Consider the following 25350-nt stretch of genomic DNA (forward strand, 5'->3'; position numbering starts at 1 on the left):
ATATTGTGATTTACACAGTCAAATGCCTTTGACAGATCACAAAATATACCAGTCGCCTGCAATTTTTTGTCTAATGAATTAAGCACATTTTCACCGTAAGTGTAGATAGCCTTCTCAATACCAGAACCCTTTAGAAATCCAAACTGTGACTTTGACAGTTTGTTATTTGAGATAAGATGGTTATAAAGCCAACTCTACAGGGTTATTACAAATGATTGAAGCGATTTCACAGCTCTACAATAACTTTATTATTTGAGATATTTTCACAATGCTTTGCACACACATACAAAAACTCAAAAAGTTTTTTTAGGCATTCACAAATGTTTGATATGTGCCCCTTTAGTGATTCGGCAGACATCAAGCCAATAATCAAGTTCCTCCCACACTCGGCGCAGCATGTCCCTATCAATGAGTTCGAAAGCATCGTTGATGCGAGCTCGCAGTTCTAGCACGTTTCTTGGTAGAGGAGGTTTAAACACTGAATCTTTCACATAACCCCACAGAAAGAAATCGCATGGGGTTAAGTCTGGAGAGCGTGGAGGCCATGACATGAATTGCTGATCATGATCTCCACCACGACCGATCCATCGGTTTTCCAATCTCCTGTTTAAGAAATGCCGAACATCATGATGGAAGTGCGGTGGAGCACCATCCTGTTGAAAGATGAAGTCAGCACTGTTGGTCTCCAGTTGTGGCATGAGCCAATTTTCCAGCATGTCCAGATACACGTGTCCTGTAACGTTTTTTTCGCAGAAGAAAAAGGGGCTGTAAACTTTAAACCGTGAGATTGCACAAAACACGTTAACTTTTGGTGAATTGCGAATTTGCTGCACGAATGCGTGAGTATTCTCTACCGCCCAGATTCGCACATTGTGTCTGTTCACTTCACCATTAACAAAAATGTTGCTTCATCACTGAAAACAAGTTTTGCACTGAACACATCCTCTCCCATGAGCTGTTGCAACCGCGCCGAAAATTCAAAGCATTTGACTTTGTCATCGGGTGTCAGGGCTTGTAACAATTGTAAACGGTAAGGCTTCTGCTTTAGCCTTTTCCGTAAGATTTTCCAAACCGTCGGCTGTGGTATGTTTAGCTCCCTGCTTGCTTTATTCATCGACTTCCGCGGGCTACGCGTGAAACTTGCCCACACGCGTTCGACCGTTTCTTCGCTCACTGCAGGCCGACCCGTTGATTTCCCCTTACAGAGGCATCCAGAAGCTTTAAACTGCGCATACCATTGCCGAATGAAGTTAGCAGTTGGTGGATCTTTGTTGAACTTCATCCTGAAGTGTCGTTGCACTGTTATGACTGACTGATGTGAGTGCATTTCAAGCACGACACACGCTTTCTCGGCTCCTGTCGCCATTTTGTCTCACTGTGCTCTCGAGCGCTCTGGCGGCAGAAACCTGAAGTGCGGCTTCAGCCAAACAAAACTTTATGAGTTTTTCTAAGTATATGTAGTGTGTCGTGACCCTATGTCAATGAATGGAGCTACAGTGAATTTATGAAGTCGCTTCAATCATTTGTAATAGCCCTGTACATTACTTTTTCTAAAATTTTTGAGAATGCTGGCAACAGTGAAATTGGACAGAAATTTGATGCTATTTCTTTATCTCCCTTCTTAAACAGTGGCATAACTTGACCATATTTCAACCATTCAGGAAATATTCCACTGATAAACGATTGGTTACACAGATAGCTTAATATGTTGCTTAGCTCAGAATCACATTCTTTAATTAACTTAGTTGATATTTCATCATACCCACTAGATGTTTTTGATTTTAAAGATTTTATGACGGACATTATTTCTGCTGGGGTAGTGAGGGTCAAATTCATATTATGGAAGTTACTTGAAATGTCTGGTCTGAGGTATTTCATGGCAGCATCTACTGAACCTGACAACCCCATCTTTTCAGTAACAGTTATGACATGTTTGTTGAAAAGTTCTGCAACACTAAACACATCTGTCACCAATGTATCATTTAATGCTATTTGTTCCACTTCATGTCTGGTTCTACCAGTCTCCTCCTTCACTATATCCCATATTGTCTTTATTTTGTTATCTGATATGACTATCTTTTCCTTGTAATATATTTGCTTTGACATCCATGTTACAGTCTTTAATATTTTGCAGTATTTCTTGTAATGTGCTATAGCATCAACATCGGAACTGTTTTGGATTGACAGATACAGTTTTCTTTTTGTTTTGTTTGTGCTTAGAGTATATGCTGGGATGATTATTGTTTCATGTTAGAACTCTGTGCAGAACCAGGATTCAAGTTCAGATCCCTGTCTTTGATGAGCAGTATACTACCAATTAAACCATGCGAGCACATCTCATGGGCATTCAATCATGGCTCCTCTGCTGTTCTTGCTGTATCTTTATAAGCTACCATTTTATTTCAGCTATGGAGCAGCATAGCTCTTTTCCAGATGGTGCAGATATTGTCACTGAGCTGAACAGTGAAGCACCATGAGAGAAGATGTAATGTCAGATATTTTTGTCAGAGATATTAAGTGTTTTTGTACACACAGTGTTACCAGAGTTCTGAGTATTTTTAAGTAAAAAATATACAACCTTTGATTAATTTAGTGTATCAGCTTGAAATATGAACAGGATAAAAAAATTCTAACTTTTTTGTTGTTTACTGATGAAAACTTAAACTAGACTTACTACGATGTAGAGGTTCAGCTAATATTGCCATGAGTATAATTGTGATCATGGAAGACATAGATCATATGTTGATCATATTTGTAGCAAAGAAAAAAAACTAATAAATTATGAGACAAAAGTGCTGGCCAATTTTTACCTTCAGGTGGCAAGGCATGTAGTACCGCCAATAGACACATGAAAATGACAGTGATACCCTTCCTAGTTTATGGAACTAGTGTTTTCTTTCATTGGGAGGAGAGAGGAATAGGTTGGGGGAAGGTTAGAAAGGAACAGCAGGTCTCTCACACCTCTGAATGAAAGGGACTCACCCATAGGACACTCATCCTTGTTGCAGATGAGACTCTCTCGTCCTGGGGTGTGAGAGACTTGACATTCCTTTTTAACCTTCCCCCAGTGTATTCCTCTCTCCTCCCTGAGGAAGGAGTGAATAGTTCCATAAGCCAGGAGGTAAATCACTGATGTTTTTATAAGTGTCTATCAGAAGTACTACACATTTCCCCTCTCGAAAAACTGATGTTATTACATTGTTATTTTATGAAATAATATTTTGGTGCCATTTTCAACATGAGCAAAAAGTTTTCATAACACAGAAGAAAGTGTTACATTTACAACATTAGCAAGGAATGATAGTCTATCCATAAAAGTAATCAGGTTTATTAGTGGGTTTCACAAATGCACATCTTGATTTTGTCCTGTTAAGCAGCTACAAAATTACCTGTGGCTTCATAGTGCATTATTCACAGATGAAATTCGTTGTCAACAATCATTTTAATTTGAGAAAGTAATTTGAGATAGTAATAAACACAATATTATAAAAAAAACAGCCCATATTTTACCTACTGATCCTTTTGCACAAAAAGGAGTGAAATAGTGTGTTAGAACACTCTCCAAAAATTTAAATGACCCATTCCTCATCATTGTTAATCAGCCCTATGGTAAATGTAATGAATTAACTGTTACTGGAATAACAATTTCAGAAGGAGTGGTTTTGAGATGTACACTGTAGCAGCAATACTGGTTTGTAGTTTTTATGCCATGTTATATGTTGTTGTTGTTGTTGTGGTCTTCAGTCCTGAGACTGGTTTGATGCAGCTCTCCATGCTACTCTATCCTGTGCAAGCTTCTTCATCTCCTAGTATCTACTGCAACCTACATCCTTCTGAATCTGCTTAGTGTATTCATCTCTTGGTCTCCCTCTACGATTTTTACCCTCCACGCTGCCCTCCAATGCTAAATTTGTGATCCCTTGATGCCTCAAAACATGTCCTACCAACCGATCCCTTCTTCTAGTCAAGTTATGCCACAAACTTCTCTTCTCCCCAATCCTATTCAATACCTCATCATTAGTTACATGATCTACCCACCTTATCTTCAGCATTCTTCTGTAGCACCACATTTCGAAAGCTTCTATTCTCTTCTTGTCCATACTAGTTATCGTCCATGTTTCACTTCCATACATGGCTACACTCCATACAAATACTTTCAGAAACGACTTCCTGACACTTATATCTATACTCGATGTTAACAAATTTCTCTTCTTCAGAAATGATTTCCTTGCCATTGCCAGTCTACATTTTATATCCTCTCTACTTTGACCATCATCAGTTATTTTACTCCCTAAATAGCAAAACTCCTTTACTACTTTAAGTGTCTCATTTCCTAATCTAATTCCCTCAGCATCACCCGATTTAATTTGACTACATTCCATTATCCTCGTTTTGCTTTTGTTGATGTTCATCTTATATCCTCCTTTCAAGACACTGTCCATTCCGTTGAACTGCTCTTCCAAGTCCTTTGCTGTCTCTGACAGAATTACAATGTCATCGGCGAACCTCAAAGTTTTTACTTCTTCTCCATGAATTTTAATACCTACTCCAAATTTTTCTTTTGTTTCCTTTACTGCTTGCTCAATATACAGATTGAATAACATCGGGGAGAGGCTACAACCCTGTCTGACTCCTTTTCCAACCACTGCTTCCCTTTCATGCCCTTCGACTCTTATAACTGCCATCTGGTTTCTGTACAAATTGTAAATAGCCTTTCACTCCCTGTATTTTACCCCTGCCACCTTTAGAATGTGAAAGAGAGTATTCCAGTCAACATTGTCAAAAGCTTTCTCTAAGTCTACAAATGCTAGAAATGTAGGTTTGCCTTTTCTTAATCTTTCTTCTAAGATAAGTCATAAGGTTAGTATTGCCTCACGTGTTCCAACTTTTCTACGGAATCCAAACTGATCTTCCCCGAGGTACGCTTCTACCAGTTTTTCCATTCGTCTGTAAAGAATTCGCGTTAGTATTTTCGAGCTGTGACTTATTAAACTGATAGTTCGGTAATTTTCTAATCTGTCAACACCTGCTTTCTTTGGGATTGGAATTATTATATTCTTCTTGAAGTCTGAGGGTATTTCACCTGTCTCATACATCTTGCTCACTAGATGGTAGAGTTTTGTCAGGACTGGCTCTCCCAAGGCCGTCAGTAGTTCTAATGGAATGTTGTCTACTCCCGGGGCCTTGTTTCGACTCAGGTCTTTCAGTGCTCTGTCAAACTCTTCACGCAGTATCGTATCTTCCATTTCGTCTTCATCTACATCCTCTTCCATTTCCATAATATTGTCCTCAAGTACATCGCCCTTGTATAAACCCTCTATATACTCCTTCCACCTTTCTGCCTTCCCTTCTTTGCTTAGAACTGGGTTGCCATCTGAGCTCTTGATATTCATACAAGTGGTTCTCTTCTCTCCAAAGGTCTCTTTAATTTTCCTGTAGGCAGTCTCTATCTTACCCCTAGTGAGACAAGCCTCTACATCCTTACATTTTTCCTCTAGCCATCCCCGCTTAGCCATTTTGCACTTCCTGTCGATCTCATTTTTGAGACGTTTGTATTCCTTTTTGCCTGCTTCATTTACTGCATTTTTATATTTTTATGCAATTACTTAAATCTTATTGCTCGTAAGCCATTTACATATTGTGTAATCATGCCCAGTGGCACAGATGGAAGCACAAACATCTATGCGGCTTCTTTTACCTATAATCCATGATGAACTGATAGCTGAAAATGTAAGAAGGGGCAACCATCACCATGGTAGAATTTCAGTGATTGTAAGTGTGAGAGATAAGCCTTTGTAGGCCAACTACCTCATTCAGACAGACTGCTCTAAATGAAACTGAGATAAATAATGTATCACACATAAACAAAACTTATTTAATAAAGTCACTGTGATGCATTTTGTGAAAGGAGGAGAAAGTAAAGTTAATGAACTTGTTATTTGTGTATATTATTGCATACATTATATTAAATTCCAATGGAAAACTGCTATGTCTTGTGTGTCCGTATGTTAAAGACCAGTGTCTACAAAGTAGCAGTCTATATCTGTAGGGAAGATAAATAGAAAAGCAGAGTTACCATGTATGTTAAAAATATCAAGTTTAAATTGTTGAAACCAGTTGTTCATGCTTAAATCAACTATTGGACACCTGTGCTTGTGAAAAGCTACTAGGTGAAGAGTCAAATAATTACTACAGTTTATGCAGGGTGTAAATTATATTGTAAATGTATTAAATTATTTGACATGTTTGCAGGAAGTTTGAAAGAGACAGAGAGAGAGAGACAGTGAGAGAGAGATTGAACATGGTTAAATATGGATCATTGTATGTAAAAAAGTAATACCTTAAGACAATCATTTAAATAGTCAGCATGTTGGCATATTATTCACTGACACTGAATATTCACAATTATGATCTGTGGTGCATGCAAATAACAAAACTAAACTAAAATTTATTTTTTACACTGTATATAATCTCTACTATTCTCCTAAATTAATGTCTGATTCCTTTAATTTATATAAATGCCTTCAGAGAAGAGAAAGGGCTCAGATATTCACCAATTTCTTCAAGCATGTAATTTGTGTACAATTTTGATGAATACATTCATGTTACTTCTAGTGTTGTAATCATGGACATCACTGAATGTGTCTGCTCTTTGGTTTTTTGCGAAAATGTTATCAATTTATACAAGTACAAGGATTCATTCAGATTCTGTCAAGAAAAAGAACCTTCATGGATGTGAAATTATTCAAGGTACACATTAACAGAAGTCATGGATATAACAGAGGCTTAATCTCTACACTGTAATAATGGTGAACTATCACTAGACTCCTTACAGCTATTCTCACTTATGCCAGCTAAATTTAATCAAGTAAATTAGTAAGGAAGTTGCTACTTTGGAAAAGAGCTGCTGCCTTCTTAGTTTCACTGAAGCTGCTGTTTGTTTGCTGTTAGTTGCTTAATATTTAATTGATTACAATGGTATTTTCTTAAAAAAAAATGCTTTTCCTGATTCTGTAAATAGTGAGTCCTGTTCGTACTTGTCATGCAGCTGTAAAACAAACAGTGCCACTTGCTGTGTAGGTAACAGAACTTTCCAGTTCCTGAATTTAGATATCCTGATAAGTTGTAGAAAAGGAGGCTAATGAGGTACGTTTTTAATATTCTTTTGAACTAATACAGATTCTTAATTTCTTGCTTTATGTTTGATAGAAGCTCGTTGAATATATTCCATTTGTGCTGCCCTTCTTTGTATTTCATACTAATTTTTGTGCATTGTTTGCATTTTTTAAGTTCTGATTAGGTGGACAGTAGCTGTATTGATGAGTCCCTGATATTATATCTTCAATTTGTTAAGTGCAATTTTAATATTTATTTGAACCTTCGTAGAAAAATGAAAGAAATATAAGGAACTAATACCTTTTTTTATAACTGTGGTCATAATCTCAACAGATTGTTTTGCTCCTGACTTAATATTTGTTAAATGCTCGTATTAATGTTATATGAAAAAAATGTAATCAAACAATATGCTCATGTTTGTACCTGATAGGGAAAATCTTCTATATTTGCAGTGTTTCCACCAATAATCCTGTTAGCTTCATCAATTCCATGATTTCTTTCTGATCTTACACCTGAAATAAATATGAAGTCAATCCTGGCTGCATTAAAATTGTTTTAAATGCATTTCTAAAACATAAGTTCTGCAAACAGCAAACTCTCATCATCATGGTTGAATGTTTTGTATCTACAAAAATGGAGCTCAAAAATATAAATAAAACAAGACAAAGGAGGCGTCAAGATTATCATTCCACAAAACATGAACATTTGAAAAATAACACTGAGGAATGAAGATTGCACTGGAACAATGCAAGCACAAAGCACAAATGAGAAATATGAAGCATTTTTAAACACACTACTCCATCATTTTCATCCAGTCTTCCCCAAAATGAGCTGTCAGAAAAAGAAATGTCATGGTAGGCTATGAATTATCAAAGAAATGATTGGACTCAGGACCAGAGTAAAGGAATTCAGATGAACATGAGACATGGAGATATATAAATAGCATCAGAAGAAGTACAAGAAATCAATAAGAAAAGCAAAAGCCAGTCCAATAGACAGAGTCATAGTGAATTCAAGTCATAAAAGTAAAACAGTATGGCACATAATCAGCACTCAAATATGTAGTGAAATTGTGTAAATAACCAAAATTTTGTAAAGTCAATGTGTATTGAGAATAATATAGTTACATATAGAACAAAAAATGCTACTATATTCAACAACAATTTTGTGCATGTTGTGCAAAATTTGAAGGGGGAAAGAAATCGTCAGGGATCAAAGCACAATACTTGGGCAACATCCCACTCAATGTTCCTCAATTCAGAAATTAAAACCAAAGACATCTGTAGGAGATAATTGAATATCAAAAATATCTAATGAAGTTTGCAAATGAAGAAATAATTGAACCTCTTTTGGATATAGCAAATTTCTCTTTCAAAGGAGGATGATTTGCCGAAAAATTAAAAATAAGCAAATTAGAATCAACATCTAAGAAAGGTGACAAAGATGACCTGAATAACTATAGACTAGTATCTTTAATCTATGATTTTTCAGAGATGGTCATATATAGTAGGATGTCCACATTTCTCAAGAAACATAGGATTCTGATTCCAGCACAACATAGTTTAAAAAGAAAGAAGTTTACAGAAACCTCTATCTGAAGCCTAACAGAATCCATTATAGATGCATGCTGTTTTTCTTGATTTGATTAAAGCTTTTGATGCACCAAATAAAAAACTTGAGAGGTATGGTGTACATCGGCATGCAGTGCAGTCGATAAAATGATGTATCAGTAACAAAAAGTAGTATGTGATAACAGAATTTGAATACAGATCTGTAATCAGGGATCCATGCTTGGCCCATTTCTATTCAACCTGTTTATAATCAACATAAAAGTAAGTGAGAAAGATAAGTGATGACATGACAATAGTGAGTGTAGAAGAAAATCTGGACACACTGGAAAGAAATTGGTTTATGTTGACAAATAATGCAGTATGGTGACTCATACACAGTGACTTCCTTACAAATCTAAAAAAGATAATGTTCATGATTCACAAATAGGGAAAAATAGGAAGAAAAGGAAGACCACATACATATATTCATAGATTAAACAAGATTGGAAGAAGTTACCTCTACAAAATTATTGAGAATTACAGTTTACAATAAGCTCCCATGGAGACAAGATATAGACAATGTCTGTTGTAAAGTAAGCACTTTAATATTTATTATGTAACAGCTTGACATTATGTTAACAAAAAAACTTCTATGTCCAGTGTACCCTGCTTTATTTGAACCATACTTGCCATTTAATATTGGAGGGCAGTGTGGAGGGTAAAAATCGTAGAGGGAGACCAAGAGATGAATACACCAAGCAGATTCAGAAGGATGTAGGTTGCAGTAGGTACTGGGAGATGAAGAAGCTTGCACAGGATAGAGTAGCATATAGAGTTGCATCAAACCACTCTCAGGACTGAAGATCACAACAACAACAACTTGCAGTATGGAATTACTGTTTGGGGAAACTCCAGCAGCAATAATACAAAAAAATTGTTGTTTTGCAAAACCAGGTCATTAGTTCCATTTGGAATAAAAAACGAATAGACTCATGCAGAACTGCCTTCTGTAATCTAAAAATGTTGACTTTTCCATCTATGTACATATACAGAACAATAATATAATTAGTGAAAGATGGTACATTACTAGAAAAAGTGCAGATGTTAATTCACATGATACAAGAAATAAAGGCCAGCTGAGAAGTATACCACACAGACTGTGAACTGTTGAAAAGATCCTCACTATTCAGGGGTACAATTGGTAAAGCATACTCTTAAGAGTCTACATGACAGTATGAGTGAAAGGACATTCTATAAACATCTAAAGAACTGCTTAATGGAAATAAGATTATGAGTATGTGTGTAAATAATAGGAAATGCTGTTATTACTTGTATGTATATATTGTAATCAATGGAAAATATTGTAGTGTGATGTATGTAAATAGCTTATAGTATGACATTTTATATTGTAATATATAGGCTAAATATTTTACAATATTAGGTTAAGTTGATCTGTCCTATATTACAAATACACACTCTTTACATAATGTAATCAAATGAGACAAAATAAAAATCAATCAATCACTGAAACTTACAATGAAACAAATAACGTTATGTTGTTGAGTTTATTGTTGTAATAATCAAATCATTTGCAGATTAACCCACAGAAAATTCTTACTCTATCTATCCAGAATAACTCTAATTAACAACAACATTTGTCTTTCAGTTCTATACATTTCACTACGTGGCCATGCTGTTCTCATTGTAAATACATAATATGCCTAAAATGATCTGTAATTGAATAAAAACTGGTTGTGTGATTAAAAAGATAACAATATTGACAGCTGGAGCATTTGATTTCAATAAACTTGCAGTCAAAGTTGTGGAAGAATGACACTGATTGAAGAACGACAACTCGGCCGCCCTCTCATTAACAAGATAATGAAGTACTCATGATAGGCATGTATAGGCAGTAAAAATTAAATCTTCTATTGTTTGCATTGTGTGTTCTAATTTCTGATATTCCAAGCATTAGTCTTCATATATGATACCTTTAAGTCAGACATATAAATACCATGTTCCAGATTGTGTTAAACCACCCTATGCCTTATATTGATAAACATTCTGCATATGATAAGGTCATATTATACTTTGCAGAATGATACTGAAGACTTCTACAACTGTCAACTAAGATGGACTAAAACAGAATTTCTGGACCAATGGATATTGTTTGAATAACTTTTGAGTTTATAGAATTTTATTTAATTTATCTGTTCAGCTAAAAGTCTTTTTAGATTGTCAAACAATGGAAAATCCAGGATGGAGTTACAACAACGTGGATAGGATAGATTTGCTGCAACTCATTACAAGTTCTTTAGTGACAAACTGGTATGGCCTCGTGACCAACTGCAGCACTGAATCGTGGCACCGCGCCATGACCAGAGTAAACAGGTGTCAACCTATGAGTCTGCTGCAAAATCATCCCCACTGTTTTTCCCCCACATATAAGACAAAATTGCCCTTCATAAAATGTGACTTGCTTTGCTAGTGGAAAGCCAGGTCATGTACAATCTGTGTGCTTGCAACAGAAAAAGAGCTCTACCCGCACTCGCTCTCTAGTACAATGCCAGTCAAACAAATGGTGAACTTAGTCATTGCTGGATGTTGTGTGCGACTTCAGTTAGACACTGGCGCTTCTATTACACTGCTTAGTCATCCCACTTATGAACAGTTGGGCTCACCACAGTTGACAAAATCTTGCACGCAAATTACTGCTTATATGGGTCAGGACATTCCAGTGTTTTGTACATGTAGTTTGCATGCCACATTCCAGTCTCATAACAGAACAGTGACATTTACATTTTTGTGATCACGAAACTGTGAAAATATTTTTGGGATAGATTCATTTGATTTGTTCGGTCTTCGTATTCAGGACAATGTACATTCTGTTTCTTCTTTCAATCCAAAAGACAGTGTTACTCAATTGATTGAGGAGTTATCTGAAGGACTTGGCAGAGCAAATAATTTTGTGGTGCTTTATAATGAAGGATGCTGCGCAACCTAAAATTTTGAGGATGTGTCTCACCCTCATGCATTTAAAGAGAAAGTTGCAGGTGAACTTTAAGAATGGAAAGACAATGGTGTTGTTGCTCCTATCTAGGCTAGTCAACGGGCTTCCCCCTCAGTCATCTTATCAAAGTCTTCTGGAACACTTCAACTTTGTGTTGATTTAAACTCACTGTGAATCCGCAAACAATAATTGATGCTTGTTTGTTTCCTCACCCTGAGGAATTAATGGACACGCTTGGCGCGGGCCACTATTTTTCAAAAATTGACTTATGCAATGTGAATTTGTAAATTCTGCTCAATGAGGAGTCTCAGAAATGGTTTGTAGTCAACTCACATTTAGGGGTGCTCAAATATTTACTCTTACCCTTTGTCAGCGTTTCCATGCCTGCCGTATTCCAATGCTATTTAGAACAGCTTACTGCAAATGTGATTTTTTTAGTTTATCCCGGCATATTTCTTGCTCGAACAGTTCACGGGTGTACTGCCGGTCCATAGTGTCCAATGGGTACAATATTTTGACGAACAGATATGTTGCCATCGTCAGGGGTGCTGACAAACTGAGTGAGCTCCTGAGGGCGGGTGGCTGCCTTAAATCCCCTGTGAGGTGTTCTCTCTGCGGTTCGCGCCCGCGATTGCTCGTCAGCGGGCACTGAGATGCTAGTGTCTGCATCTGTGATGGCACCGGTGTAATTGCCTCAGCCGCCCTGGTCTCCTGTTTTTTTTCTTTGCTCAGTTCGTTAGCACACCTGACGATGGCGACATGTCTGATTGCCGAAATATTGTGCCCGCTGGACACTATGGACCGGCAGTACACCCATGGACTGTTTGAGCTTATTGCAAAAGTTCCATTCTGTTCAAATTACTTTGATGATATTGTGGTGTCAGGACCTACACCAAAGGAACATGTAAGTAACATTCGTACTCTATTTCAAGTACTTTCAGCTGCAGGTTTGCAGTGTCACCTGGGCACGTGTGCCTTTTTTTAGTCTGAAATTCACTACCTAAGCCATGTTCTTAATAGCCAGGGTGTTCATCCTCTCCACTCACATTTGTTGACCATGCAGGAATTCCCTGTCCAGTGGAATGAGGCAGCATTGCAATAAGTTCTTGAGAAGATGACATATTATATCCCGTTTATACACAATTCAGCCCATATCGTGGCTCTGTTGCATCATTTGTGCCGGCAGAATGTGCCTTTTGTTTGGACCAAAGAGTGTCAGGATGCATTCCAGAAACTTAAAAATGCCTTATTGAGTGAGAGATGCCTTGTTCATTTCGATCCCGCTGTCTGTGGTTTTGGCAGTAGACGCTTCTTTGTAAGGAATCAGTGCTGTGCTGTCGCACATTTTGGTTCACAGGACAGGGTAATTGCTTTTGTTTCCAAGTTATTGACCGAGACGCACTGTAATTATTCCCAAATGTAGAAGGAAGCGCTCGCTGTTATATATGTTGTGACAAAGTTTCACCACTATCTGTTTGGTCGGAAGTTTTACCTAGTGACGCAACTTAAGCCACTTCAGTCTCAGTGGTAGTAGTAGCTTTATTCATCTGTAGATCTCTTTTTACAAGGATGTAGGACATGTCAAAGTATTTACAAATTTAGATCAATTTAAAATAAGCTAATTTGTATACACATATATTCACAGAGACAGTCATTAGATTTTCTCCTGGTATACAATACTTTTTTTACAAATAACTTATTAAATGATGTAATGCCACATTGTTCACTCATATCTCACTATCAGTCACTGCACACACTATACACACAATGTTTCATAACACTTCACTCACTACACACATACACACACACACACACACACACACACACACACACACACACACACACACACACACACACACACACACTGGTGATCTCTGGGGCATTTTATGTACGGCAACTTTCCATTTGCTATCCTGAAAAACTGAGTCAGCATCCCTCCATGAAGAGTGAGATGTTGAGCTCAGAAAGAGGAAAAGGTGTTAGTATTGTGCTATGCATATCTTGGGATAAGTATTTCTAGAATGGAAAAAAGAAGGAAAAAACCTAAAGTGAAGGTGTTATGTGGAATGTTGGATATTTTATAATTATAATTATTATTTATTTGTATAAAAATTTTTATCAAACCCCTACTCTGTTTCAGCTAAGTAGTCCTTCAATGTATAAAATGTATTGCATAACCAGTACTTTTTAGCTGCCTTTTTAAATAAATGTATTTTGGCAATTTCTTTAATCTCTTTTGGTAATTTATTGTACAATTTATTCCTTGGTAGAAATTGCTGTTTTGAGTTTTATGTTTATTTTTTCTTGGTAAATGTAGGTTGAGTCTATTGTCTTGTTGCATGGTCATGGAGAGAGCTGTTTGTGCATTAATTACCAATGTTATTTTTGGATGTGCACAACTGACTGGTAAATTTATTCACATGGAGCAATTAAAATCCCCAGTGTTCTGAACAGATGTTTACAATGAGCTTGACTAGTATTTTTGGTTATTATTCTTATGGTTCTTTTCTGGAATTTGAAAATTGTGTTCATAATTTGTGCATTTGTTCCCCAAAAAAGAATTCCATAGCTAAGAATTGAGTGTACATATGAATAACATGTAACTAAAAGACACTGCATGTTACACACTGATGATAGGGTTTTAAGGACACAATGTGCTGATGACATTCTCTTTGCAAGTAGCTTTGTGTGTCCACATCACTTCAGCTGAGAATCAGTATTCATTCCTAGAAATTTTGCATTTGTTACACAGTCTGTAGAGGTGCCATCTACATTTAATTTAACATTGTCATTTTTCCCCTTCAAACTGAAATACACGGCATTAGTTTTCTTTGTGTTCAATGTCACTTTATTACTTATTGACCAATCATAAACTTCCTTGAGAGTTTCATTTGCTTTCTCGGCAAGGAGTTCTCTTGTTTTCTCAGTGACTATAATATTGCTGTCATCAGCGAAGAGGATTTTTTCACCATGAGTAACACTACTGGGAAGGTCATTGATGTATATCAGGAACAGTATTGGTCCTAATATGCTACCTTGCGGAGCCTCCATATTAAAGTATTTTGGTTCTAATAAGTGTTTCACTAAATGTTTAGATCTATTTGAAGTATGTGTTATCTCTAATCTTTGTTTCATCCATCTGAACCTGTTCCACCGTGTGCGGACCAGAAGCTGAAATGTTGGGCTTTGTTATTGTCAAAGTGTCAGTATGAAATACTATAATGGCCCACATCAAGCATGCAAATGCTGAAGCCCTTTCTCACCTTCCTGTTGGTCCTGATTCTGCCTTCGATGATACTGCCGTATCTTGTTGTCAGATCGATGCACAGGACACTGAACTTTTACGGACTTTTCTATTGAACTACAGGACAGCTGCACAGACCACAGAGGCATACCTTGACCTGAACTTATTGTTACCCTACATCAATACTGCTTTGCCAGTATTTAACTGATAGCTAGTGGGATGCTCAGGTATTGGTAAAGGATTTGCAGTGAGCAGTCTTACATGTGGCTCACAGGAACCTGAGTCCAGCTCTGTAAATGCTGGATCAGATCCTGGTAGGCCTGCAGAAACTGCAGGACCAATTGCCGCCAGAATGGGAACTCATATTTAAACCACACAAGCCTAATCTATCACTGTATTACCACATAGAAGGTGCTGAGATTAGGTTGGATCTGGCACGTCTGTATAAATTAATACAATTTCCAATTAGCAACGAGCAAGTCAAGTTCACACGTTGCAACTTACATGCACGCCTCTTTAAGTGGGGAACCTTGGGGGTGTTCACCCAAGAAAGACACAGGAGGTACTGCTGATCACATAAGATGGTGGTAGTCACGTGATGATGTCACTAACTGAACTCTGACATTGTCAGAGGGGGAGGGTTACCATCTGCCTGACCTGAGTGCTGCATATGGTTCCAGCACAGGTGAGGTGTAGACAAAGCAGAAGGTTTGTATAGTCCACAGGACGTCCTGTGGCCCACAATCCTATTTCCAGCAAGCAGGGCACACTGGGTTTATTTTGTATGCATTACTGAAGTTGTAGTAGCGAAATGCTACTAGCAAGGTAGGGTCGTGCAGCTAAACGTTTGGAACTGCACAGGAGTGGAATATTTATTAACGGGACAGACTGTGACATAACAGGGCAGACCTTTCACCTGTCAGCCTGTGTTACAGGGGAAACCATGTTCAACATCATGCAACTACAGCCTTACTAGCCAAGGAAGCCACTAGCGATCCTCCCAGTGAGAAATCTGACCTACCTGAATGAAACTTTGGATCCTAAGCTAATTCTGTCCTTAAACGGGCTAATAGAGAGGCAAGAGGGACGTGTTTCAGTACACATGTACAGCAATATCGGGAGGAGCAGCACCACATGATCTAGATCACAAGCGTCACAGCCACTAGCACAGTGTTGGTATTGATCCTGTTTTGGGCAGCGTTCGTCTACTTTATGCAGTGGGCCGCTCTTGAATGCTATCCTTCATCAGATACCATTGGACTGGTTCGTACATGGGAAGCTACGAGGAGAGCAAGTAACTGTAGGAATGCTACTGGGTCATTTAACTGTGATACTATACATGTATCTCAGTGAAATGAATGGAGGAAAATATTGTTCATGTGTTAATACTAAAGATGGGATGTATTTTAGTAGATAATCCGTATTTGAATGGTTAGTTGGAGATTTGAACCGTATTCCTCTTGATTTTCTTGCATAATGAAAGAAGTGATGCAGTACTAAAACCCAATTCCAGACATGGTATTTTTAAATGCTGGTCCAGTGTGTTCTGGAAAATCTGATTTATATTCCCAGTTTTTGTCTTGACCTATGCGGCTGAAACATTCGGATAACCGCTTACCCCTCAGCAAATCTATTGTCTCTTTCAATAGAGCTTACCGTCCCCCTCAAATGACATGTAGTCAATGGACATTTTACCACATGAGGTGACAAAAGTCATGGGAGGCCTCCCAATATCTTGTTGGACCTCCTTTTACCTGGCATAGTGCAGCAACTCGACGTGGCATGGACTCAACAAGTCGTTGGAAGTCCCCTGTAGAGAGATTGAGCCGTACTGTCTCTACAGCAGTTCATAATTGCGAAAGAGTTACCGGTGCAGGATTTTGTGCACGAACTGACCTCTCGATTATGCCCTATAAATGTTCGATGTGGCTCATGTCGGGCAATCTGTGTGGCCAACCATTTGCTCTAACTGTCCAGAAAGTTCTTCAAACCAATCGCAAACAATTGTGGCCTGGTGACACAGTGCATTGTCATCCATAAAAATTCCATTGTTGTTTGGGAACATGACATCCATGAATGATTTTAAATAGTCTCCAAGTAGCCGAACATCCAGAGGATCTACTCCATTCCATATAAACACAAATTGGTTCAAATGGCTCTAAGCACTATGGGACTTAACATCTGAGATCATCAGTCCCCTAGACTTAGAGAACTACTTAAACCTAACTAACCTAAGGACATCACACACATCCATGCCCGAGGGAGGATTCGAACCTGCGACTGTAGCAGCTGCGCGGTTCCGTATTGAAGTGCCTAGAACCGCTCGGCCACAACTGCCGGCCATATTAACACAACCCACACCATTATTGAGCCACCACCAGCTGGCACAGTGCCCTGTTGACAACTTGGGTCAATAGCTTCATGAGGTCTGTGCCGCACTTGAACCCTACCATCAATTCTTACCAACTGAAATCAGGACTCATCTGACCAGGCCGTGGTTTTCCAGTCGCCTAGGATCCAGCCAGTATGGTGACGAGCCCAGGAAAGGCGCTGCAAGCGACGTCGTGCTGTTAGCAAAGGTACTCACGTCGGTCATCTGCTGCCATAGCCTATTAACGCCAAATTTCGCCACATTGTCCTAACCGATACGTTCGTCGTATGTCCCACATTGATTTCTGCAGTTATTTCACGTGTTGTTGCTTGTCTGTTAGCAGTGACAACTCTACGTAAACGCCACTATTCTCAATCGTTAAGCGAAGACCGTTGGTCACTATGTTGTCTGAGGTGAGAGGCAATGCCTGTAAGTTAACGACTTTCGAAATGCAATGTCCCATGCATCTAGCTCCAACTACCATTTCGCTTTCGAAGTTTGTTAATTCCCGTCGTGCAGCCGTAATCACATCAGAAACATTTTCACATGAATCACCTGAGTACGAATGACAGCTACGCCAATGCACTATCCTTTTATACCTTATGTACGTGATACTACCGCCATCTGTATGCGTACATATCGCTGTCCCACGACTTTTGTCACCTCATTGCACTTCAACGAAGATGAAATAAAATTAATGTGATAGCAGTATGCCTATCAGGAATATATTCCAAAACTTCGCTGACAACGATGGCGCTAAGAACGATGGTATTTTAAATCTACATCCAGATACATACTCCGCAAGCCACCATACGGTTCGTGGAGGAGGCTGCCTTTCACCACTAGTAGTCATTCATTTCCGGTGGAGGGTACCCTGTACGACTACTAGCCATTTCCTTACTTGTTTCATTCGCAAACGGAGCCAAGGGAAAACTACTGCCTATGTGCCTCCATTGGACACCTAGTTTCACTCGTCTTATATTCGTGATTCTTATGCGAAATGCAAGTCTGCGGCAGCAGAATCGTCCTGTAGTCAGTCTCAAATGACGGTTTTCTAAATTTTCTGGATTGTGTTCCTCTAAAAGAATATCGTTTTCCTTCCAAGAATTCGCATTTGAGTTCCCAAAACATACTTGCGTGTTGTTCGAATCTATCAGTAACAAATCTAGCAGCCCACCTCTGAATTGCTTCAATGTCTTCCTATAATCCGGCCTGATGTGGATCCCAAACACTCGGCCAGTACTCAAGAAAGGATCGTACTGATGTCATATATGTGGCCTTCACAGATGAACCACACTATCCTAAAATTCTCCCAGTAAACTGAAGTGGACCATTTGCCTTCCGCACTGCAGCCCCTACAATCTCGTTCCATTTCGTATCGCTGCTTATCGTTACGCCTACATACTTCATACTGTGTCAAGCAGCACACTACTACTGCTGTATTCGAACATTACAGGGCTTTTTTCCCTATTCATTTGCATTAACCTACATTTTTCTACATTTAGAACTACCTGCCATTCATTGCACCAACTATTCTCCCGCAGTCACTCAACGACGACACCTTACCGTACATCATAGCATCATCAGCTAACAACAGCAGATTGTTGCTCATCTTGTTCGCCAGATCATTTATGTATGTAGAAAATAACAGCAGTCCTACTATACTTCTCTGGGACATTCCTGGCGCTACCTTTGTCTCTGATGAACACTCGCTGTCGAGGACAACGTAGCAGGTTCTGTTACAGTGTGTTCTCTGATGAACACTCGCTGTCGAGGACAACGTAGCAGGTTCTGTTACAGTGTGTTAACTGTAAGACGGCAGAGTTGTGAGGGGAGTGCGGGGAGAGGAGGAAGCAATCATTGGCTGGCGAGGGGGAGGAGCCGTTGGGGAGGGGACAAGGCACGCCTACCGGTTGCAGTGCTGGCACTGAAAATTGCGCGTCATGCTTACACGAAAGCAGACTAAAGGCTTGGAAGTAAAACTCGCTTTAAGTGTTGTTCGTAAACGAAACTGAAATCGTCATGTACATTAAAATCTATATACAGGGTGTTTCAAAAATGACCGGTATATTTGAAATGGCAATAAAAACTAAACGAGCAGCGATAGAAATACACCGTTTGTTGCAATATGCTTGGGACAACAGTACATTTTCAGGCAGACAAACTTTCGAAATTACAGTAGTTACAATTTTCAACAACAGATGGCGCTGCGGTGTGGGAAACTCTATAGTACGATATTTTCCACATATCCACCATGCGTAGCAATAATATGGCGTATCTCTGAATGAAATTACCCGAAACCTTTGACAACGTGTCTGGCGGAATGGCTTCACATGCAGATGAGATGTACTGCTTCAGCTGTTCAATTGTTTCTGGATTCTGGTGGTACACCTGGTCTTTCAAGTGTCCCCACAGAAAGAAGTCACAGGGGTTCATGTCTGGCGAATAGGGAGGCCAATCCACGCCGCCTCCTGTATGTTTCGGATAGCCCAAAGCAATCACACAATCATCAAAATATTCATTCAGGAAATTAAAGACGTCGGCCGTGCGATGTGGCCGGGCACCAGCTTGCATAAACCACGAGGTGTTCGCAGTGTCGTCTAAGGCAGTTTGTACTGCCACAAATTCACGAAGAATGTCCAGATAGCGTGATGCAGTAATCGTTTCGGATCTGAAAAATGGGCCAATGATTCCTTTGGAAGAAATGGCGGCCCAGACCAGTACTTTTTGAGGATGCAGGGACGATGGGACTGCAACATGGGGCTTTTCGGTTCCCCATATGCGCCAGTTCTGTTTATTGACGAAGCCGTCCAGGTAAAAATAAGCTTCGTCAGTAAACCAAATGCTGCCCACATGCATATCGCCGTCATCAATCCTGTGCACTATATCGTTAGCGAGTGTCTCTCGTGCAGCAATGGTAGCGGCACTGAGGGGTTGCCGCGTTTGAATTTTGTATGGATAGAGGTGTAAACTCTGGCGCATGAGACGATACGTGGACGTTGGTGTCATTTGGACTGCAGCTGCAACACGGCGAATGGAAACCCGAGGCCGCTGTTGGATCACCTGCTGCACTAGCTGCGCGTTGCCCTCTGTGGTTGCCGTATGCGGTCGCCCTACCTTTCCAGCACGTTCATCCGTCACGTTCCCAGTCCGTTGAAATTTTTCAAACAGACGCTTTATTGTATCGCTTTTCGGTCCTTTGGTTACATTAAACCTCCATTGAAAACTTAGTCTTGTTGCAACAACACTGTGTTCTAGGCAGTGGAATTCCAACACCAGAAAAATCCTCTGTTCTAAGGAATAAACCACGTTGTCTACAGCACACTTGTACGTTGTGAACAGCACACGCTTACAGCAGAAAGACGACGTAAAGAATGGCGCACCCACAGACTGCATTGTCTTCTATATCTTTCACATCACTTGCAGCGCCATCTGTTGTTGAAAATTGTAACTACTGTAATTTCGAAAGTTTGTCCGCCTGAAAATGTACTGTTGTCCCAAGCATATTGCAACAAACGGTGTATTTCTATCGCTGCTCGTTTAGTTTTTATTGCCGTTTCAAATATACCGGTCATTTTTGAAACACCCTGTATATACACTCCTGGAAATGGAAAAAAGAACACATTGACACCGGTGTGTCAGACCCACCATACTTGCTCCGGACACTGCGAGAGGGCGGTACAAGCAATGATCACACGCACGGCACAGCGGACACACCAGGAACCGCGGTGTTGGCCGTCGAAAGGCGCTAGCTGCGCAGCATTTGTGCACCGCTGCCGTCAGTGTCAGCCAGTTTGCCGTGGCATACGGAGCTCCATCGCAGTCTTTAACACTGGTAGCATGCCGCGACAGCGTGGACGTGAACCGTATGTGCAGTTGACGGACTTTGAGTGAGGGCGTATAGTTGGCATGCGGGAGGCCGGGTGGACGTACCGCCGAATTGCTCAACACGTGGGGCGTGAGGTCTCCACAGTACATCGATGTTGTCGCCAGTGGTCGGCGGAAGGTGCACGTGCCCGTCGACCTGAGACCGGACCGCAGCGACGCGCGGATGCACGCCAAGACCGTAGGATCCTACGCAGTGCCGTAGGGGACCGCACCGCCACTTCCCAGCAAATTAGGGACACTGTTGCTCCTGGGGTATCGGCGAGGACCATTCGCAACCGTCTCCATGAAGCTGGGCTACGGTCCCGCACACCGTTAGGCCGTCTTCCGCTCACGCCCCAACATCGTGCAGCCCGTCTCCAGTGGTGTCGCGACAGGCGTGAATGGAGGGACGAATGGAGACGTGTCGTCTTCAGCGATGAGAGTCGCTTCTGCCTTGGTGCCAATGATGGTCGTATGCGTGTTTGGCGCCGTGCAGGTGAGCGCCACAATCAGGACTGCATACGACCGAGGCACACAGGGCCAACACCCGGCATCATGGTGTGGGGAGCGATCTCCTACACTGGCCGTACACCACTGGTGATCGTCGAGGGGACACTGAATAGTGCACGGTACATCCAAACCATCATCGAACCCATCGTTCTACCATTCCTAGACCGGCAAGGGAACTTGCTGTTCCAACAGGACAATGCACGTCCGCATGTATCCCGTGCCACCCAACGTGCTCTAGAAGGTGTAAGTCAACTACCCTGGCCAGCAAGATCTCCGGATCTGTCCCCCATTGAGCATGTTTGGGACTGGATGAAGCGTCGTCTCACACGGTCTGCACGTCCAGCACGAACGCTGGTCCAACTGAGGCGCCAGATGGAAATGGCATGGCAAGCCGTTCCACAGGACTACATCCAGCATCTCTACGATCGTCTCTATGGGAGAATAGCAGCCTGCATTGCTGCGAAAGGTGGATATACACTGTACTAGTGCCGACATTGTGCATGCTCTGTTGCCTGTGTCTATGTGCCTGTGGTTCTGTCAGTGTGATCATGTGATGTATCTGACCCCAGGAATGTGTCAATAAAGTTTCCCCTTGCTGGGACAATGAATTCACGGTGTTCTTATTTCAATTTCCTGGAGTGTATATATAAATGAATGTATGTATGTTTCTCTATTATGTGCTCACAAACCATTCATCCGATTACAATGAAACTTTTGTGAGTTGTTCTCCGAACGCCCGAAAACAACAATATACAATGTTTTAAGAGTCAGGTCATTGTAGCATGCGATTCCCACTGCTCGCAATTTTTTTTTTTTCATTTTATTTCATTCATATTGCCAAGCGTTTGTGGTGATACGCCAGGATGATTCTTGGAAAACTGTTTGAATCTTCCAGTGCTACGCATGCTGTGTCCTGTGTATGTAGCAGTTCTCACTGAAGATTTGTAAATGAGGTGAAGCAATTTTTTCTGCTCCCTTTCCCTTTCGCAGCATTCAATCACACGCAATATAATTTTACGAGCATCGCTACGTAATACTGGTTTCCTTCTAACCGTAGGCCTACAGGTAGGCGTTGTTGGCGACTCCCTAGATGGGCCAGCACCTGCCTCTTCACTGATTTTGATAATGTTTAGCACAACTGCACAATAAAAACACGCAGAACAGAACAGCGCAAAACAATAACACAGCAGACGACAATGGTTACCTTGTACAACACAGTCAGCTACGTAATGTTGGCAGCAGTCGAAACTGCGTGCCTACCAAAGCCTCCCGACGTTTACCGACTTCTGCCGATTCAGGACTAGGGAGAGGTCTGCCATCTAAAAGTTTACACTCTGTACTTAAGTCTTCGAGCCACTCACATATATGTTAACCTGCAATGGCGCTTCAACTCAAATACTTCTGGGAAATCTAGGAATATGGAATCTAAATGTTGAGCTTCATCCACAAGTTCGCATGATATCGTGTGAGAAAAGGACTAACTGAGTTTCGTACCAGCGATGCTTTCTAGAAACGTGCTGATTCGTGTACTGACGCTTTCCCATCTCAGGGAAATATGCAGGGTGAATTTTCAACCGTGTACAAACTCTAGGGATTGATCGATGAGAGGATGCGGAAGAAAAAAGTTCTAACGAACTTATGTCCGGAAATGCATGGTTTTCATGCTAGAGACACTTTATTCAGTCATACATTGTTACAGAGACTGCGGTCTAATACACGCTGTACCATGCAGCCACAGTTACAATATGTGTTCAAAATGTTTTCCATGTGCCTCAACGCATGCATGTACGCTCTGTAGCATGTTCTGTCTCTTACGCTCACAACTGCCAGGCTGCATCCGAACGGTGTCAAAGGCAGCATGAATACGCTGCTCCCGTGTCTTCACATCTTGAATGGACTCTGCACACACTATACTTTTGAGATGGCTCCAAAACCGGAAGCACGGGTTGAGGTCAGGTGAATGAGCAGGCCATGCAACTGGACCCCCTTGTCCGCTCCATCGACCAGGGAAGGCACGGTTGATGCGACCAGACGTTTACGGCGAAGTGGGATGGTGCACCACCATGTAGCAGCTACATAACCCTTCGAATCAACAATGGCACTTCTTCAAGCAGGAGAGGCAAAGTCACCTACAACAAACGCTGATAGTTCCGGCCTGTTAGGCGACGTGGAAGGAAGACTGGTCCGAAAATATGGTCGCCAATTATCCCCGCCCACACATTTCGGCTCATGGTTCGCTGTCACCATACCATGTGGGTTCTGTATAATATCCCACAGATGACTGTTGCATTTCCGGACATAAGTTCATTAAATCTTTCTTGTCCCACATCCTCTCATCGATCTACCCCTAGAGTTTGTATATGGTGGAAAAAAATTACCCTGTATATTATATGTTCAAAAATTCTGCAGCAAACAGATGTTAAGGATACTGGTCTGTAATTTTTCGGTTCCGTTAGTTTGCCCATCTTGCACACGTGATCACTTGCGCTTTTTTTCCAGTCGCTTGGGACTTTACTCTGGTCGACAGATTCGCGATAAATGCAAGCTAAATAAGGGGGCAATGCCGTAGAGTACTCTTTGTAAAAACGAATTGGGATTTCATCCGGACATGGCGATTTATTTGTGTTCAACTCTTCCAGTTGTTTCCCAAGGCCAGTGATGCCCATTACTACACTGAAGAGTGAAAGAGATCGGTACACTTGCCCAATATCGTATAGGGCCCCTACGAGCGCGCTGAAGTGCCGCAACACGAAAGTGGAATAGAAGTAGTGCTGGAGGCAACTGACACCATGAATCCTGCAGGGCTGCCATAAATCCGTAAGAGTACGAGGGGCTGGAGATATCTTCTGAACAGCACGTTGCAAGGCATCCCAGATTTGCTCCATTATGTTCATGTTTCGGGAGTTTGGTGGCCAACGGAAGTGTTTAAACACAGAAGAGTGTCTCTGGAGTCAGTCTGTACCAATTCTGGAAGTGTGGAGTGTCGCATTGTCCTGCTGGAATTGCTCAAGTCCATCGGAATTCACAATGGGCATTAATGGATTCAGGTGATCAGGCAAGATGCTTACGTACGTGTCACCTGTCAGAGTTGTATCTGGACGTATCAGGGGTCCCATATCACTCCAACTGCACTTGCCCCACATCATTACAGAGCCTTCACCAACTTGAACAGTCCCCTGCTGACATGCAGAGTCCATGGATTCATGAGGTTGTCTCCATACCCGTACACATCCATCCGCTCGACACAATTTGAAAAGAGACTCGTCCGAACAGGCAACATGTTTCCAGCCATCAACAGTCCAATGTCGGCCTTGACGGGCCCAGGCGAGGCATAGATTTGTGTCGTGCAGTCATCAAGGCTACACGAGTGGGTCTTCATCTCGCTAACCCATATCGTTGATGTTTCGTTGAATAGCTCGCACACTGACACTTGTTGATGGCCTAGCATTGAAACCTGCAGCGATCTGCGGAATGGTTGCAATTCTGTCACGTTGAACAACTCTCTTCAGTCGTCGTTGGTCCCTTCCTTGCAGGATCTTCTTCTGGCCGCAGCGATGTCGGAGATTTGATGTTCTACTGGATTCCTGATATTCACAGTAAACTCGTGTAATGATCGCGCGGGAAAATCCCCACTTTCTCGCAAGCTCGGAGATACTGTGTCCCATCGCTCGCGCCGGCTGTA

General features: G+C 41.0%; 1 protein-coding gene across 3 annotated transcripts in view; it reads right to left on the minus strand.

The window, feature by feature from the left end:
* The window catches only part of LOC126457610 (trypsin-1-like), a 74947-nt gene that overhangs the window by 48766 nt on the left and 831 nt on the right, over positions 1 to 25350 (minus strand). For all 3 annotated transcript variants that reach the window (XM_050094062.1, XM_050094063.1, XM_050094061.1), the window contains exon 2: positions 7540 to 7628. In XM_050094062.1, coding sequence (XP_049950019.1) covers positions 7540 to 7628 — 89 coding nt within the window. The remainder of the gene's footprint in view (positions 1 to 7539; positions 7629 to 25350) is intronic.

Source organism: Schistocerca serialis, chromosome 2 (genome assembly GCF_023864345.2).
Source record: "Schistocerca serialis cubense isolate TAMUIC-IGC-003099 chromosome 2, iqSchSeri2.2, whole genome shotgun sequence".
NCBI classification, from domain to species: Eukaryota; Metazoa; Arthropoda; class Insecta; order Orthoptera; family Acrididae; genus Schistocerca; species Schistocerca serialis.